We start from the raw sequence: 17,546 nt of genomic DNA, 5'->3' as shown, positions 1-17,546 counted from the left end.
TCCAAGGTGGCCGTTATGGCAAATGATATCGCGCTTATGGTTACCTCCGGATGCCTCATATGCGGCACTGTGTTGCAGTTGCACAAATGAGCCTATTACAGGATGCCTAAGTGTCGACAACAGAGCCCAGCTGGTCACTTGGTGGGGTTGACGAAGTAAACCGTACATAGTACTGGGCAAGCTCACCGTCGTGCCTCAGGCGTCGTGCGCAATGGAATCCCTGCGCAATATCAGCTCACGCCACTGCATATGGCTCGGCACCACGTCCGGTTCATGTGGTAGAAAAGATGCATGGGATCTCGAGAGGGACGAGAAAACACACTATACCAGAACCACTTCGCCAGAATGCTCGTGGGAAGAGAAGACCATCGTCTCGCTGGATCTGGCCATACAGTTGTGAACGAGATCAAGATGAGTCTTATCGACAGCGTCAGCACGTTCTTGTGCTCGTCGCTTGGCTGGCTGCATCGTGAACAGGCATGACGGAGCAGTGGGCATTGGACCGGCAAGGACTCTCCGACATAGTACCTCTTACTGGACAACTCTGCATCCCTACCTTCATTCTTCCCGATTCGCTCGGTGACTGCAAAATTGTAGCAGTGCTTGACATTGCTGAGGCCTTCTTCTGAGTGATTTTCCTACTGGGTATTCTCACTTGCAATCACGTTCCAGGTCCGAGCTCTCGCTGCATCGATGTCTGTGCTGGAATGAAACTGGCGATCAGGCGCTACAACAAATTGACAGTAAATTGCAAGCAGATAAGGGCGGATATAGATGTCCGAATCTGAATGCTCTGCAGAGTTCCGACAGTAAATCTGCCACGAGGTGCATAAGCCGTAAGATACTGTAGCCGCCCTTGCCAAGCAGAAATAGAGTTTATGATGGAACGATGCAGCGCAAGGCTCCATGTCGCAATATCCGGGGCCAACAGATCGGAGGCCTGCATTAAGCGCCCACAAATGTATCCCTACCTCGTGCGTTGAGGTGGCGCAGATCTATTTCGGTATGGCAGTTAGGACGCACCCAATAACAAGAGGTTCTAGCCCCCTGGTACCGCATCTCGACCACATGGGCACCTGAGACAACGGGCGCTCCAGCCGTCGAAATCGTTGGCTACAGACGGAAAAGGGACAAATCCAGAGACCACATCAAGCGCCCTCCAGAAGCCACGACGAAGATCTGCCCTATGTCCAGGGGTAAGATATGCAAGCATGCCGTTCTGGATGCGTGTCATCTCCACGCGAGCTATTTCTTCGCACGATAAACCTTCAGGTATCTGTGTTCCTCGATCGACCACAGCAGGTTATGCATCATGATTCTCAATGTCCGAAATGCCACTGAGCTGAAGCCGCACGTTCGCAAAGGTTCTGCCTTCGTACACTCCATCGGATGCGTTCATGGAGGTCGACGACTAGATCCGATGATCTTTACAGCATTCGGTCGTCCAGGCACGGACTCCCGTGAAATCTCGTACTCCAGGCCGCAGAAGTCGACTCGAATGAATATTGCAGGCGTGAGGGAATATGTCGACATTCTGTGAGTCGAACCGGTTCTCCTGGATCCATTCACCGGGCCTCGTTCTAGCGAGTATGTGATAGCCGGCAGTCGAATATCGCCTCTGGATTCGGCAGGTTGAGTAGTCTTCGTGGTCGATGGGTCTGTATGGTGTGTAATGAGTTGGCTGGGGCCCAGTTGACCTATTCACCCTCGGTACCCTCGACCACCCTGGCCCGGACTATCTTGACTTCTTCCAGGGGCCTGTCCTCGGCATTTGTCTTTACCAGTCCCATTCTCTGCACGACCTTCATTCCACTCTTGACTCTCCCGAAAATTGTGTGTTTCCCGTCAAGCCACGGCGTCGGCGCCAACGTGATGAAGAACTGGCTTCCATTCGTGTCCTTTCCGCTGTTGGCCATGCTCAGGATCCCGGCACCAGTGTGCTTCAGGGAAGGGCTGATTTCATCGGCAAACTTGTCTCCGTAGATGCTTGCGCCGCCACGGCCGGTGCCAGAGGGATCTCCTCCTTGTATCATGAAGTCGGGAATGATGCGATGGAAGATGACATTGTTGTAGTAGCCGCGCTGAGCCAGGGTCGAGAAGTTCTTGCATGTCCTGGGAGCGTGGTCATTGTAAAGTTCAACTGTGATCGCACCCTCCCATCCAATCAGTATGCGATCTTCCAAGACAATGGCACGCCGGTACTTACCATCGTGGTTTCGAGCACGACGTCGGTTGCCATTATGGAGGACGGTTCTCGGCTTGGTGCTTGGATGTGCAGAGTGGTGACAGGAGCCTGCGCATCCGACTTACAGACACATGATGCGCAAGGGTTATCTTTATGTCGTTCGCGATCCTAAGTGCAGTTGAAGAATCTCGAGCCTCCAGGCTTGGCATCTGTACTCCGCACTCGTCACCTTTTACGGCCATTTCCCACGTTTCCCTACTGTTTCAACCCATAGGAGCTGCCCTGGTTTATAGGTTGCGCGTGCTTACTACGAGGAACTACGGAGTACAAATCGCAGTACAGTAGCTCAAGTTTGGCATTGGCAAGACTATGAGCCATGTATTAGCGGCACCAGTTGCCCACGTCGCCTTGCGCATTTCAACCCGTGAACTCTTTGCTAGCGACATGGACCATGACCACGTTCTTCAGATCCTTTGCACCCCTCAACATGTGGATGTTCTCCTTGAACGAAGAAGTCTCTCTGTACTTCATGTGCGATTCGACGCTAGGCCACCCGATCAAGCAGACATAGGCTTTCGCTTTGTCGCCAGTCTTGGGGTCCTCAACTTCTTCAGCAACCCATCCACCTGCTAAGCCTCGGCATTCATCCCAGTCTCGTTGAACGATGGAACCAAATTTCTTGATGCCCTCATGGAACGTCTTTTGGTCCTCTGGTGAGTAGTCCGCAGGAAAGTAAGCCCTGATGAACTCGGTGACTTCAGAAAAGGCTGGAGTTGGGGGAAATGGCTCGAAATGCACATGAAATAGACTCGGCGGTGCGTCGCACAGCTCCACCGCCCCGTTCAAAAACGCTTCATACCCCCTATAATCCGGTTAGTTGGCGAGGCTGCATGGGTGGAGGGTTCGAGCAGCCATACTCCCACTTCGTGAACTGCATGTGGTGATCAATGCTCGACCAGTCGATGAACAGGTTCTGGACATTGGGGTGTTCGACCTGAGCACCTGCGTACATGCGATGCGGTTGGCCATGCTTGATGATCGTCTCAAGGGTACTCTTCAATTTCGGATTTTGCGAATCGATGCCTTCTTTGAGGGACAAGAAGACAACTTCAGTTGCCTCGGCCATGTTTGCTGGTCAAAGGGTGTGCTATATAGGTACAGAGTAGGAGAGGTGGATATAGAGCGTTGTCAATGGCGGTATGCTAGACTTACAGCCTTTTATAGGGCTTCAAATTCTAGCACTCTTTTGCAAAACAGATAAGAGTGAAATCGATATTATTCGTGTTAGGCTTGCGGTCCAATGTTGAACTGTCCCGCATCTGAGACTGCACACACCTCGGCCAGTCTGTCATGGCGCTTCCCCCACCCCACCGAATACTGTACCGTGTGCATCTCCAAGAAGGGGAACAGCCAATCGATCTTTGCCCGCAGACAGCGACGGATGACATCAAGAAGGCATAGGGCTTTATGGATGCGGCCTGATGGTGATCGATCAGTAAGCTGACCTTCAGGCCTCTAGGAATGCAGTGAGCTTTTGCCGGTGTAATGAAACAGCTATCTGAACCGCAAAGCCACTGATTGCTTAGAATGTCTCTGCGGGGCGGGGTGCTAGTACTAGTATAAGCAGCACAGGTCGGGTGGGAATATCGCACTGAGCTTTAGTGATCACTCCTGGAATATCTCAGTATTGACTGCTTGCAAGTGGTGAATCGGCCCCGCAGGCGACAGATAATGGTCTGCTCACAGGCTTCAAGCCCGAACCCTGGATTTTCCCACGTCGGATCCGACTGGCAAATTGACGGCTCTCGCAAAGAGACTACTGTCAGGTAGAGACGAGTAAGCCTGTGTATCGGATCATTGGAACGAAACTCTATTCACCCCTACCATGATTTTACGAAACCTCCCAACTTATATGGAGATAACTCGACTACTTCGCCACTGATGGTGAATGGGGATTTCAAAATTAGCCAGCTCCAGATTGGGCGCCATCTTATGGCCCAGGAGAGAGATATTCGAGGCCGGATCAACGAAGTAAAGCATTCAGTCAGTAGCTGGGAAAGAAAGTACTGGATCTTATTCCGGGACCCAAAGAAGGATCATACCCACGTGACCGGCATGGAGGCATAACCGTAGACCGCAAAGGAGATACCCAGCCAATGTCAGAAGAGTGAGTAGAAGGTCAGCAGGTGAGGGTACCGTGAGAAGATGAAGGCTTGGTCAAGTGATATTCAGAGCGGCCCGTTCGTAGTACTCTTGTTGAGCCGTCATTCAGATGTGGTCGAAGCAAGATGGATGTACTTAAACGCAGGAATGCCGGAGAGACGCAGATATTGGTGGGGTCTCTCTGCTTACAGAACAAGGGTTGAGCGCTCCGCCGTACCGAGCTTCCCGGCTATTCGCGGGGAAACTGGCTCCATCTCCAACCGCAGTCAAGCATTGAGAAGGTTGCAGCTCAAACATATGCATTTCTTTTAAGCAGGGCATCTCTTCAAGTTGCGAGTGCCTTGTGCAGGACACTCTGTGTGACACGGTCTCCCGCTTCGATCATGGCTCCCAAATACGTCCCGACCAACTCCCTCCTGAGGAGCTTGAACCATGCCCTTCGAGAACACCGACATCAACGCGCTTCCACATTCCACCTCCCATCGCACTGCCGTTCAGCAGCGACCTTTACACATCGACAATATGCCCAAGCCATATCAGTATTACCCACAGCAGTGGACAAATCCAGCTCAGACTTCAAGGACAACGCCGCCGAGTTGGGCGACATCATGTCCAAATACGCAGCCCTCCACCAGAATATCTCTCAAGGTGGCCCCGAAAAGGCCCGAAAGAAGCATATCGAACGGGGCAAGATGCTAGCAAGAGATCGTGTCACAGCCCTCATTGACCCCGGGAGCCCATTCCTGGAACTCTCACCGCTAGCTGCACACGAGGTCTACGAAGACGAAGTCCCCGCGGCGGGTGTGATCACAGGGATTGGCACCGTCGAAGGCGTCACATGCATGATCGTGGCCAACGACGCGACAGTCAAGGGTGGGACTTACTACCCCTTGACGGTGAAGAAACATCTTCGAGCACAGGAGATTGCACAGCAAAACAGGCTACCCTGCATATACCTCGTGGACTCTGGCGGGGCGAACCTCCCGAACCAAGCCAACGTGTTCCCCGACCGAGACCATTTCGGCCGCATCTTCTTCAATCAAGCCAGAATGAGCGCCTTGGGCATTCCTCAGATCGCCGTGGTCATGGGTCCGTGTACAGCCGGCGGAGCATACGTGCCGGCCATGTGTGACGAATCCATCATCGTCGAGAAACAAGGGACCATCTTCCTGGCTGGTCCGCCGCTCGTGAAAGCCGCCACCGGGGAAGTTGTCTCTGCGGAAGATCTTGGCGGCGGGAGCTTGCACAGCTCCGTCTCCGGCGTGACAGATTACCTCGCCGTGGACGATGCGCACGCCATCGTCCTCGCCCGCCGAAGCGTCGCCAATCTGAACTACCCGCAAGAACAGGCCCCGCCTGTAGAACCTCGCGATCCGCTCCACGATCCCGCCGAACTCGCAGGCATAGTCGGCACGAACCTCCGCAAACAGATTCCCATGCATGAAATCGTTGCCCGTATCGTCGACGGCTCGGAATTTGCCGAGTTCAAGAAAGATTACGGCACGACTCTACTCACGGGTTTCGCAAGAATCCACGGCTATCAGGTCGGCATTATCGCCAACAACGGCATTCTCTTCTCAGAGTCCAGCCTCAAGGGCTCTCATTTCATCGAACTGTGCTGTCAACGAAAGATCCCGCTGGTCTTTTTGCAGAACATCTCCGGGTTCATGGTCGGTGCCGACGCCGAGAGGGGCGGCATCGCGAAGAACGGCGCCAAACTCGTCACTGCGGTGGCGTGCGCGGAGGTCCCGAAGTTTACGGTGGTCGTGGGCTCGTCCGCCGGGGCTGGCAACTATGGCATGTGCGGCCGGGCATATTCCCCGAGATTTCTGTGGATGTGGCCGAACGCGAAGATCGGCGTGATGGGCCCCGATCAACTTACTGCGGTGATGGAGACGGTGGGCAAGTCGGTCGACGTCGGCCTGAGGGACAGGATTGAAAGGGAGAGTGATGCTTGCTTCTCGAGCGCGCGGCTCTGGGACGATGGCGTCATTCATCCCAGCCAGACGAGGGATATGCTGGGCATGGGGCTGAAGGCTGCGCTGGGAGGCAAGAACAAGATCGAGGAGGAGAGCACTAGATTTGGGGTATTCCGCATGTAGACCTTGCATGTGACACATTGTGCTCATCTCACGGCGTGCAGACGCTGGTGGCCCTCTGGGCTCAGTCATGTGGGCCTGGTTCTATGCTCCCAGAATCAGCTGACCCCATGAGCCAGCGCGAGGAAAACAGGTGTCAAGAAGCGATTGAGCGTGCGGCAGCCGTGTGAATAGCACCTCTCTTCGACGTGAGTCGGTAAGTCTAGAATATTCTCCTTCGCCTAACTCTCTCTCGTACCGGCCAAATGCGTTCAGCTTGTTGTTACATCGGATCCCCACGACGCGATTTCCCTGCCCCCAAGAAATGCAGTGTGTGCTGACTTTGAAATCAGAAAAGCTGGTCATAAGATGACGCATCTATCACGGTTCCTTTGCCTCCTGCCCCTTCGATCATGGCGATTTGGCCTGTCCCGCCGCCGCTGGGCGGCCTGGGACTCGGCATACGCAGTCCTCGCGCCTTCCTTGTCAATGATTTGCGCGCAGAGGTTCAAAAACACTTCGTCAACGTTCGTCCTCCGCCGCGCACTCGTCTCGTAGTACGGCTTCTGACCCCAACTCTGGGCGAGTTGGAATGCCCTTGCACGGGGCACGACTCGATCATCTTCCATGTCGGATTTGTTACCCACCACGACCAGCGGGATGTCTTCGTCGTCTTTGATGCGGATGATCTGTTCGCGAAGTTCGGCGAGTTCATAGAAAGAGTTCATGTTGCAGATGGAGAAGACGAGGAGGAAGCCTTGGCCCTGTTTCATGTAGAGTTCGCGCATGGCGGTGAATTGCTCGGTACCGGCCGTGTCGAGACTGGAGGCAGGGTAGCTCGATTAGCATGTGTTTTGTGGAGATCAGAAGGGTTGAGGGCGGACGCAAGGAATCTCTCACATTTCCAGCATGACCTGGCGACCGTCCACATTGACTTGTTTTCGGTATGAATCCTCGATGGTGGGATCGTAACTTTCGATCCAGACATTCTGGACAAATTGTGCAGTGAGACAGCTTTTGCCGACACCACCAGCACCAAGCACAACGATGTGGTATTCTCGTCTGTGACCGTCGATCTCCATTAGTCAACCGATCTTTTTGACGGGGAAGAAACTACCATGCAGCCGCGCGACTGGTTGCGTTCCAAACATACCTGGGCTGCAAACTCATGCTTACTCTCCTCCACGGGCTTCCACCCCACCTTTGCAAAGTTCTAACACAACGGGTCGGAAATGGAATTTGGTGTCTGGTCGGGTTTCGTCGACTACATCTCAGAGCCCTGGTTTCTCCTCGTCAACCCCGCGGTGGAAGGAAGTTGTGCAAGAATAGACACCGGCTCAGAGGAAGTTGAAGTAACTGCAACCAGGCGCCGTTTTTCAGTCCTTTCTCGATATTGCAGATGCCCGAAGTAAGACGCAGGTATAATTGTCTTTGAGCCAGAATTAGAGGTCACTTTTGGTGATTTGTGCGCGACAGTGACTGAAGCGGGAAAGCGTGCAGCGCTGCCAAATTTGGCTTTTTTGTGTGCCGCCTGTCGATGCCTTGTTCGACGCCTGGTCTCGTTGCAGTATGTACACAGGCGACAAAAGAACGTCGGATGACTCTCAGGTGCGACGGTGATGGGGTCTTCACGAGTGACTGGTTCGCATCATACAGCGAGGAATAGATCGTGTTCGCCTGTGTTTCGTGCTTCGACCTCGTAAGCTACGGTGCGGCCTGTGTGGCTCGCCTCGTTGGATCCTCTAAGCAAGGGAGATGTGGTTACGGCGGTGGCAATGAGCTTGGTTGGACGTTGTGAGGAAGCGACAAGTCTTTTGTTCATCGACCAAGTGGATCTCGTCCTTTACATAATCCCGGGCAGATTCGCCTGATCGACTCGTCCTGCCGCCCGTGCAGCCAGATTGGGCTCCAAAGTGCCTGCAGTCTGGTTCGAGGTACCGAAGTCGGCCAGGATCAGCCTGCACAGTATCTTGTCGCCAGCGACCCTGGCAAGATGGAAAATTTGAGTTTCCGATCCAGATCGCGCTGGCCCGCCTGGTAGGTTGGTCAGTGTCGTGCTCGATGCCCGAGGATACTTTCTTTAGCCGTTGGTGACGACGATGATTCACCCGCCTTCTGTCCCTCAACGGCTGGTCTCGTGTCGCACAGCAGTAAGGAACGTGTCAAGGAATACTTCGGTACGAGAATGAAATGTGAGGGCCAGCTCTGTACTCCGTATGATGACCTTATTGGCCTCTTGCTCGCCTCATCGAAGATTCTCCGCCCAGGGCCTGCTCGCCACGAGGTAGCCAGGGGCCGAGGTCTTGCTTGCCAGGGAGCAGCATTGGCGCTCTGGGTGTCTTAGCTACTGAATGTTTGGGACCGCGGGTGGCTTCCGTATGGTCCGGTGTGCCCTGTTACCCGGCCGCGGCACTGCAGCTCTGCCTCCGGATATGCGTCTTCGTTGCTGTCGGCGCGCACTCAAAGCTGAATGATGCACCTGAGGTAGGAGGCTATGGAGTGCTCTAGTCACGATCCTGTAGCTTGGAGCAGATGTCAAGAACGTCGCTTCTGCTCTCCTCTGACCGCCCCGTGCCTGCCACTGCGATGAAGGATGGCGACTTCCCAAGTCCGGCGGGCGGTGCGAGCTTGGTCCTATCTCAAGACCAACCAGCAAAAGTCACTGCAGCAATCCTCGCAGCGTCGCACTTGAAAATGCTGATCACCACTCTTCCCAGCGACGCAAGACTGTGTTTGACGCTAGCCCTGCCTGCTACGAAGCAAGGCGAACAACTTCCTGCCTACGCTGATGTGAGACTACTCTTGGTGCTCTGCTGCATCCACAACTACCCAACATCCACCTTCTAGAAGAGTCCAACTTACGAGGACTGGGTAGGGTGGTACAAAGATCGCGGGACTTTCCGACGTCTTCCCTCCGGAACATCTACGAGTACATCCCTTCTGCCCCCGCTCAGCTCCTGTAGTAGACGCGAGCGTTTCGCATCTGGTTATCCTCCATTACCTTCCGACATCGTCGCGCAACCCGCCGAGCATCCTTGATAGGTCAACAGCTGCGAAGCCATCCATTACTCCGCTGGAGAGGCGACGGCGCAATAACCTACAGGGTACCAGAAAACACGGCCTGTTCTCTTACACTTTCCTTCCACGGGCACGATCATCCTCACACCCAAGTGCTAGCTTCAACAATTTGGGCAAGGCGCTGGAAGGTGAAACAAGGCTAATTATGACGAGGAGGCTTGCGTTTTCAGCTTCGAGATCGGCAGGGACACTTTTCCAGAAAGACCGAGAGACCAGGGCACGAGATAGGCCAGGCGTGGGGTCGCACCAACTCGAGGGTGTCTCGTCCCAGTCAGCACCCGTGCACCACTTGCTCCCGGAAAATATCCGCTCGTTGGGCCTGGGAGAAGCAACCTTGTCATGAGCCGATCAACGACTCGAGCATGTTTCGAGATGGCTGGGGACGGTTCAACCGTTTTTCTGTTGATTCACACCTACGAGTACGGCTACCTCGTACCCCTCCGCAGTCCATCATTTCCTTCCATCGACCCGGTCGCTTGATCTTAGATCGAGTCGAGGTCAATCATAGTCTTTCTCCGTCCTGCGCACCCTTCGGTAACTCCGGAAATGTTGGGCGCGCACTTCAATAGTCTGCTGGCCCATCAGTCTTGTCACCCCTTTTCTGACAATGCATTCCTTGAACACGATCGAATCGGCAGTACTCCGTGATTCACCGCCAATGAGCTAAATCAGACGCCGCTCCAGGCCTTTCCAAGGCGTGGTTGCCATGCTATCGCCAAGGACAAGCTTAGGCAGTTGTGGCCGCAATTCCACGTCTCATCAGGCACGATAACACCTGGAGCCGCGACGCGAGGACAGTGGAAAAGATTTCCAGGCGAAAATACAAGACACACGGGGGCACGGAGTGCGAACACTAGCCTCGACACGAACAGAATGGCGTAGGCAACCTTCTTTTGGAGAGCAGCCAATCCCTAAGGAGACTTTGACGACGGGAGCTGATCACCGTCTTCGCGAGACACTGCTGATCGACCTTGCTGCCCCTGGTGTTATCTGTTACCTCGTATGGGACATCGACCACTGCCCATAATATTTCTATCTCCGATATCTCCGAGGGACTGTCTTCCTGGACAGATCTCGGAAACATGGGATTCATCTTTGCAAAATTGCCATCAACCCCATGCGGTAGCCGCGGCCGCCGGATAAATGGTTCCTGCACCATGCCAATCAAGTCGATCTCTCTTGCTTCGCGACCACAATTAGGTACGTAACCTGGATCTCGCAAATTTCGGGTCGACTTCTCAAGTGCTGGGCCTAGAAGCAGACCGTATTTGTTAGCCCATGACTGAATCGTGCAAGCCAACCTGAACAGGCTCAACTCTCCAGCAGAAAGGCTTCTTCAGCCTTTTCTAGGAGTTGTAGGCTGTTCAATCCCGGGAGAATCATGAGACGCGGTCGCAATGACGGTCAGTGAGGCGTAGTATCACTACATTCAGTCTCACCGCTTCGACCTTCCTTCACAATTGGCACGCAACCAACACGATAAGACCTGTCAGTTCCCTTTGAGGGTTTGGAGGAAAGGGTTGACGCCGAGCCTGAACCTCAGAGTATCGATGCAACCCGCCCAAAGTTGAGGACGGTAATATCACAGGCAGTTGCCGCCAGCCTCAACCTCGTGTACCCTTTCACACGCAAACCCTTGCCCTTCGTCTTCATCCTCACTGTCCTCCTCGCCTCTCATATTCCACCACCAGCGGCTACCCCTCCAAATCCCGTCAGCATCACCTCTGGCTTCCTCTTCCTCCTCCGTACCAATGAGCCATGCCCACTTTTTCAGAAACCATTTCTTTGCTTCCCAACTTCTCGTGCTCCAGGCGACAGACTCACGCAGATCCCTCTTTCCGCTCTTTGTTGATCTTCCATGCCGATTAGACAGGCCGGACTTTCCACCCCAACATACAAGACCGCCGTGCATAATGTCCATAAAGAGCTGACCATGGTCCAGGATGCCGTCTGCAGACGCTTTGACAGCGTGTTCCCGGAAATGAGGGAAGACAATACAGTCGAGGTAAGATGGATGCGGATTTAACAGTTGTGCGGGCGTGGGTCGTATAGGCTGCTTGACATCCTCAAGATGAGCTTGCAGTTGTGGTGTGATTTGCATAAAGGTGCCGGCAATTCTGTATGTTACGGTGGTTGGCGAGATTGAGTTGGTTGGCACCCGAGGGTCTGGTTTGTTAAGAGCGACGTAGCAGCCCGGGAAATGCGACGGGTGGTCGTTGAGATACTGGTTGCGGCTTATCTTAAGCGCCAGGCCGATTGCGACCGAGGCTTCAATATTTGCCTCCCCAACCAGACGCAAGTGATTCATGTATGGATCAGCGATCGCGGATCTCGGAGAGGGGAACCCACTTGAGGTCCGATGAGACGTGAGTGTGATGAAAGATTTGGAGCCTTGCAGTGAGCCTGGGGGAGTGGGGTATGGCTTGCGAGGCAAGTCTGGTTTGGTGGGCATGGCCCAGATGGGCGCCATCCATATGTCGCCATAGTCGTCGTGGGTGTGCTCAACCACCGCTTCAGCGTGCGACCCTGGGGTGGGTGTTTCAGGTGCTACCTGGAACTGAATACCCGGCAACGAGCCCTGGCCGAACGGTAAGTCGCCAGCGGCCACGAAGGCATCAGCGAGATTGATTACTCTTGAGTCCAGACGGGTCTCCGTGGGTAGTACCTCCGGCGGAGATGCCGGAGACTCGTCATCAAGGTCGACGTCCCCTTCAGCATAGATTTCCGTGCTCGGAACGGTTACAGTTCGATCAGGCAATGCAGCCGCATCTGCTTGAGGGGGCGCCGTCGCAGTCTGTCCCTCCAAGACCTCCAGCTTCTTCTTCAGCCGTTCACGATATGCCTTTTGGGCACGACGGTTCTGTTCACGCCGCTTATCTGTGACTTTCCGAACATAAGCCTTTCGAGACCTGGTCGTTGCAGCCTGATCATTGGCCATCTGTGCGCGAGTGCCTGCCAATCGTGATCCGCGATTACCCAGTATAGGTATGATCACACCACGAGAAGACAATCTAGACCTGCAGACTGCGAATGCTGGCTTACGTTCGCGATTCCGCACAACGCGATGCGGTGCAGTGCAATGCGATGGCTGTACAGTGCACAAAACAGAGTGCGGAACAGGAGGTTGTTGAGAGAGTGTATGTTAAGAGAGTGAGCCACACTCGATCGAACCTATGGCGAGCCGTGGCAAGTACGAACGTGTAAGTAAGGTCGGAGTACGCGGTCCAAGTGGTATGTATGGCTGATTCACGCTCGGCCGAATGCTGCCCTGCCCATACGAGTCAATGTACCTATGTAAGCACGAGTACTCCATCCGGAGTAAGCCAAAAGTTAGTCCGTAAGCCATCTGCGGGCACGGCATTCTCCCAGACAGCCGAAGCCGAGTTGGCAGCCAAAACGGGCAGCGGGTCACATGAAGACTACGGAGTACGTACCTGGTACTGGTATCGATGAAGCAACAGGGCTTGGATGATAATTAGTCAGTCGAGAGCACCATTGGCTCTATGGTCGCGAACACCGAGTCGAAATGCGGAGTACGAGATGCGGGATGAAGATGAATTGCCCATACTTTCTCGTAAGCGCCGCCTACTGGCTGTGGTTGGGTCGATGTACCAAACAGCCCTCCAGATTGTTGAACGCCCTGTCCCGCGTTGCGCCGTGTCCAGAGGTGTGGTGTGTCCTCCACTGTGCTCTGCGTGATGAGCGCGTCCTGGCGTGATCCTGTCCTGGGGCCGACGACGGCCGCCATGTGTATGTGGTGTCATTTCACCAGGTCCAAAGCTACCTAGGTTGCTGTGACCGTGTACGCCGTCATCCGGATTAGTAGTTATATATACACTGCAGACAGGCAGGCAGGCAAACAGGCAGACAGGCCCACACTGTGGTCGACATTGCCGGGTCGAGTGTAGGTACGGATGTACGGAGTACGTAGTCGGAGATACCTGGTAACATAGGTATGGGACTTCGTACTGTACCTAGGTACGTAATACGAGCGTATATTGTACTCCGTAGGTACGTGAGTACCTCTGTACGTGAGTACTGAGTCCCTCGTTTGTGTGGACACGCAAGGCATATACCTACAGTGTTTACCTCGGTGTACGGTACCCCTCTGTGCAAGTAGGTCGTTAGCCATGTTGACTGCTAGATCGCGAGAAGATATATAGATGCGTATTGACCTACCCCGTACCCAGGTTACCTAAGGTAGATGATAGACAGTCTACGACTACGGAGGAAGGTACAGCGTATGTATACCTTCACCTACAGTACACCCAACGGAACAAGTCGAATGCAAATACGGAGTTGGCTACAGTACCACTCCGAACCCTACTGTCAGTATGTAACATGTTCATGTTCATGTTCGTGTTCGTGTCCCTTTTCTACGGTACGCGGTAGACCTTTTGCACAACACAATACCGTAAAACTGATACTCATGCTCATGCTCATGCTCATGCTCATGCTCATGCTCACGCTATGTATAACGTGGTTGGAGGTATCTCAAAGGGAGGAAGAACATGATACGTGCGTGGCATTTCCACTTTCCGTTTTTCCATGCCATTCCATCCCCAGTATCCCATCCCATCCCCTCCCATCCCATCTCATCCCATTCAATTACCACCACGGCAGACCAGATGGAAGTGGGAACAACCGGGGACTTCGATGTTCCTGATCGTCAAAAACTCATTGTTGGCTTCGATCTCAACCCTTTGGGCAACTCCAGATAATGTAGTACTGTAGTCAAATGCTCATGTCCGTCCTTGTATGCATATGATGTCCATATCCGTGTCGATTCCAATGCACATCCAATCCACCCGTTGCAACTCCGAGCACCCCGATATGCCATGCCGTGCTTATCCTCAAGTTTGGCCCAGCTTGGTCGTACCTCGTAGTATGCCCACTCATGTTCAATCCCCCAGTTCACGCATCACCGCGAATACACCCCATACACGCTCTGCCACTGTACCAACTTCTTGGTCAGCGATTCCATCATGTCCACACTGCCCATTGTCCCAAAATCCCGGTCATCTATCATTAATACCGGATTCTCGCCACCGTCGTCCCCTACTTGGCCCTGCACGTCTTTCAATCCCGCTGCTACCGCGCGCACAAGGCTCGCCGTCGGTAGTGCACTCGCCCTCGATCCGCTAGAACTTTTGGACAGGCCATTCGGGGTGTTGGTGCCCTTTGAGCTGCCGTCACTCCCGTGGCCGCCATGCGCGGTATTCTGTGCGGTCAACTGCGTCGTCCGCTCGGTCTGCATTCGTCCCACAAACTCGAGAATGGCAGCAACGCGGCGTTTCATTTCATTCATGCTCGTCCGTGCCGGATGAGTCTTGGCTTTTGAACTGCGCCCGCTTTCTCCATTGATGTTGTGGCCATGGCCATGGCCATGGCTGGTGGCTGATTTGATGTGGTGATCTTTGCCTTCGGCCCCATTGGTGGGAGGCGACGCACCCCTGGACTTATCGCCACCGTTTGTCTCGTGGGAAGCGTCGTGGTGGGATGTGCCCTCTTCGTCGCCATTCTCTCGATCGCGGGTGTTTTGATTGCGTCCCAGTCTTGCTCTTCGTACTGGTGCCCTGCCGCCTGTTTTGCGGCTATTGATGTTTGAACGGCCCGAGGGGGGCGTCTCCGCTTTGGGTCGGCCGTTACTCTGTACCGCTTTGGCAGGCGAGAGGCTCGGTGTCGGAGGTGGTGAATCTATCAGTAGTTAGCCATTGTGTCCCTTGCGCTATAGGTAGTGTCAAGGCTCACCCTCTCCTCTTCTGCGCTCCGATCGGGCATTTCGTTTACTTGCCGCCTCTGCTCGCTGTGCCGCTTGCTGCTCTTTTTGCTTGTCACGAAGCTCCTTTTCTCTATTGTTCCGAGCAGCTGCTCCTCGTAGCTTTTGGGCAGCACTGCTGAGCGCCTGAGCCCCTTCGTCGATAGCTGCAGGTTCGGGCGATTCGGAATGCTTGGAAAGCGTGTCAGAGGTGTTGGAACCCGTTCGTCGACGCTTGGAATTGCCCTTGTTACTTCTCACGGTTAGACAGCCATCGTTTTTGGTTGTTCCGCTATATCTTACTCTTCTGATTCTTCCCGTGTCCGCTTGCCCACGGAGCCCATCTCTTTGCTCTCCTCGATTGCTCTTCTTAGCATCTCGTCTTCGTCATAGGCGACTCGGCTATTCATAGTGGCCCTCCGTTTCGTGCTTTCGTTCTGAACAGCTTTGCTATCTCTCTTACGTCCCGCTTCAGGATTGGAGGATAGAGGGGATGAACGTCTGGAGGATGCGTCAAGCAAGGGAATATAACGCGAGGATTTCGGCCTAGTGGGAGACACATGTTAGCTGTCATTGTTCACTGGCCTTGCAACCACCACAGTCAAACGATGTAGACTCTCGTTGAAAGCGATGTGTATGACTATTGTCAACACCAGCTGTATGACGCAGGAGGCCCGACTCACCCACTTGAGGACCTCACGATTTTGTGCAGTTCTGGTTTGCACTGTTCGCAGAAGTACTCGTCCGGTAGAAATACCTCATCAATGATACCCATGCATCCGCCATGTTGCCAGACACCGCAGTTGTCGCACTGGACGAAGAAGTTGCCTGGCTCTTCGACGCTGTCGTCGGGACCTACCAGCCGTCGTACTAGCGCAAACGGGGGACCGGGATATTCAGCTTGTCCGCAAATGCAGCGAGTGACTTCCTCATCAGCTGCTTCAATATCATTCTCTTCATCCTCTAGCGGTTGTTTAGCGAGTGGTTCTTTGTCTTCTCCGTTCCGACGACTTCGGCGTGGCGCCGTTTGCTCGGCTCGGGAGGTGGAGTCTGCGCCATCGGCAGATTCAGGCGGTTGAGTGGAAGAGCGGCGTCGATGGATTGGGCGCTGGGTCGTTCGAGTGTCTCGATCCAGCTTTGAAATGATTGAGGTGTTGGAGTTTGTGTGGTTGGGACCTGGAGGGGGTTGCTGCGACGAGCGAGCACGGGATGACCGTCGAGGGCTCATTTTGGACCTGCTGCGGCAGGAGCAGACTCGTAGAGCTGCGTGATTATCACAGCCGACAGTGAGGTGTAGGAGGTGTCGCACAAGAGCAGGGGTGGTGCTGGTAAAGACAGAGGTTGCCCTCGCTCGAAGGGTGGGTTGTTGGAGGACCGGCTGGGGGGCTGGACAAGACAGAAGCGCCCGAAGTTCAAATTGACAAGCAACGGAAACAGTAACGCCAAGTTGCCAGCGTCGCAGATGGCATATTCACATAGTCGATGGTAGCAATTTTGTGCAGAGGTAACAAGAGAGGAGTGACTTCTCTCACACACATACACCTCTCGTCTGCCCTCTGCTCTGCTCTGCGGTGACTGCACAGGGTGGCGATGGCATCTGAATGGCTGGGAACGACGAGAAAAGTGGGCCAGGGCCCATACACTGCGTCTGTCCCTCCAAAATTCTCCAATTGAGCAGTCGATCCCTGCGCGGATCTGCTTCTCCAAGCCTCGAGCCTTTGTAGCGGTTGTGTCCATTTCCAGGTCCGAGCGCGATGCCTGCACGCGGGACAGCTCTTGTCGGAATTCGTCAGCCTTGACTGTGCGCTGTGTAGAAAAGGGACTTGTTTTTCTGGAAAATGCAGTGTAGCCGTTGGTTGAGTGCGAGCGTGAGCAATGACAATTTTTCCCCACTTGCGGCTCACGTGGTTCGACGGGAGCAAGACCAATCAACGCGTCTGTTTTTTGACCCCGCTCGAGCACGCGTCACTTTCAGTCGACGGAAAACTCCGTATTCAGTATTTTATCCCGAAATCCATTCTCCTCGACGTTGGTGTCAGAGAGCTTACCCACGGAGTATTCAGAACTCTCTTGAATCTGGCGCTTGGAGGATTCTCATCTATCTCTCCATACGTTTGCAAGGCACGCCTTGCTCTCGGGGGGTCGCTTCGGAGCTAAACCTTTTCACCGGAAGACCGAACTTACACTACTTACCATCTTTCGGGCCACGGCAACGATGCTGGACAAACGGTAGCCCGGCTGCGCCTTGATTGTGGGATAGATACTGCATGAGGGCATTCAACAG

The 17,546-nt window shown here is 54.1% G+C and overlaps 6 protein-coding genes across 6 annotated transcripts; 1 reads left to right on the top strand and 5 right to left on the bottom strand.

Annotated features, from left to right (window-relative positions):
- Positions 1 to 1,697: 1,697 nt before the first annotated feature.
- On the bottom strand, positions 1,698 to 2,239 carry A1O7_02803 (peptidyl-prolyl cis-trans isomerase-like 1; the record flags this gene model as incomplete). Its single annotated transcript, XM_007756833.1, has 2 exons — positions 1,698 to 2,153; positions 2,207 to 2,239. The coding sequence occupies 2 exons, from the start codon at positions 2,237 to 2,239 to the stop codon at positions 1,698 to 1,700; spliced, it is 489 nt and encodes a 162-aa protein (XP_007755023.1).
- Positions 2,240 to 2,602: 363 nt separating this feature from the next.
- Positions 2,603 to 3,311, bottom strand: A1O7_02802 (uncharacterized protein; the record flags this gene model as incomplete). The annotated part of the gene is made up of 2 exons (XM_007756832.1): positions 2,603 to 3,047; positions 3,103 to 3,311. The coding sequence occupies 2 exons, from the start codon at positions 3,309 to 3,311 to the stop codon at positions 2,603 to 2,605; spliced, it is 654 nt and encodes a 217-aa protein (XP_007755022.1).
- A 1,420-nt stretch (positions 3,312 to 4,731) lies between these two features.
- A1O7_02801 (3-methylcrotonyl-CoA carboxylase beta subunit) lies at positions 4,732 to 6,450 on the top strand (the record flags this gene model as incomplete). The annotated part of the gene is made up of 1 exon (XM_007756831.1): positions 4,732 to 6,450. One exon carries the CDS (start codon positions 4,732 to 4,734, stop codon positions 6,448 to 6,450), a length of 1,719 nt encoding a protein of 572 aa, XP_007755021.1.
- Positions 6,451 to 6,788: 338 nt separating this feature from the next.
- A1O7_02800 (Ras-like protein Rap-1A) lies at positions 6,789 to 7,508 on the bottom strand (the record flags this gene model as incomplete). Its single annotated transcript, XM_007756830.1, has 2 exons — positions 6,789 to 7,248; positions 7,327 to 7,508. The coding sequence occupies 2 exons, from the start codon at positions 7,506 to 7,508 to the stop codon at positions 6,789 to 6,791; spliced, it is 642 nt and encodes a 213-aa protein (XP_007755020.1).
- A 3,578-nt stretch (positions 7,509 to 11,086) lies between these two features.
- Positions 11,087 to 12,442, bottom strand: A1O7_02799 (uncharacterized protein; the record flags this gene model as incomplete). The annotated part of the gene is made up of 1 exon (XM_007756829.1): positions 11,087 to 12,442. The coding sequence occupies one exon, from the start codon at positions 12,440 to 12,442 to the stop codon at positions 11,087 to 11,089; it is 1,356 nt and encodes a 451-aa protein (XP_007755019.1).
- A 1,983-nt stretch (positions 12,443 to 14,425) lies between these two features.
- A1O7_02798 (uncharacterized protein) lies at positions 14,426 to 16,490 on the bottom strand (the record flags this gene model as incomplete). The annotated part of the gene is made up of 4 exons (XM_007756828.1): positions 14,426 to 15,201; positions 15,256 to 15,515; positions 15,566 to 15,808; positions 15,946 to 16,490. The coding sequence occupies 4 exons, from the start codon at positions 16,488 to 16,490 to the stop codon at positions 14,426 to 14,428; spliced, it is 1,824 nt and encodes a 607-aa protein (XP_007755018.1).
- Between the last annotated feature and the right edge of the window lie 1,056 nt (positions 16,491 to 17,546).

This window comes from Cladophialophora yegresii (genome assembly GCF_000585515.1).
Source record: "Cladophialophora yegresii CBS 114405 chromosome Unknown aczIN-supercont1.2, whole genome shotgun sequence".
NCBI lineage: Eukaryota > Fungi > Ascomycota > Eurotiomycetes > Chaetothyriales > Herpotrichiellaceae > Cladophialophora > Cladophialophora yegresii.
This window is presented reverse-complemented; position numbering and strand designations above follow the sequence as displayed.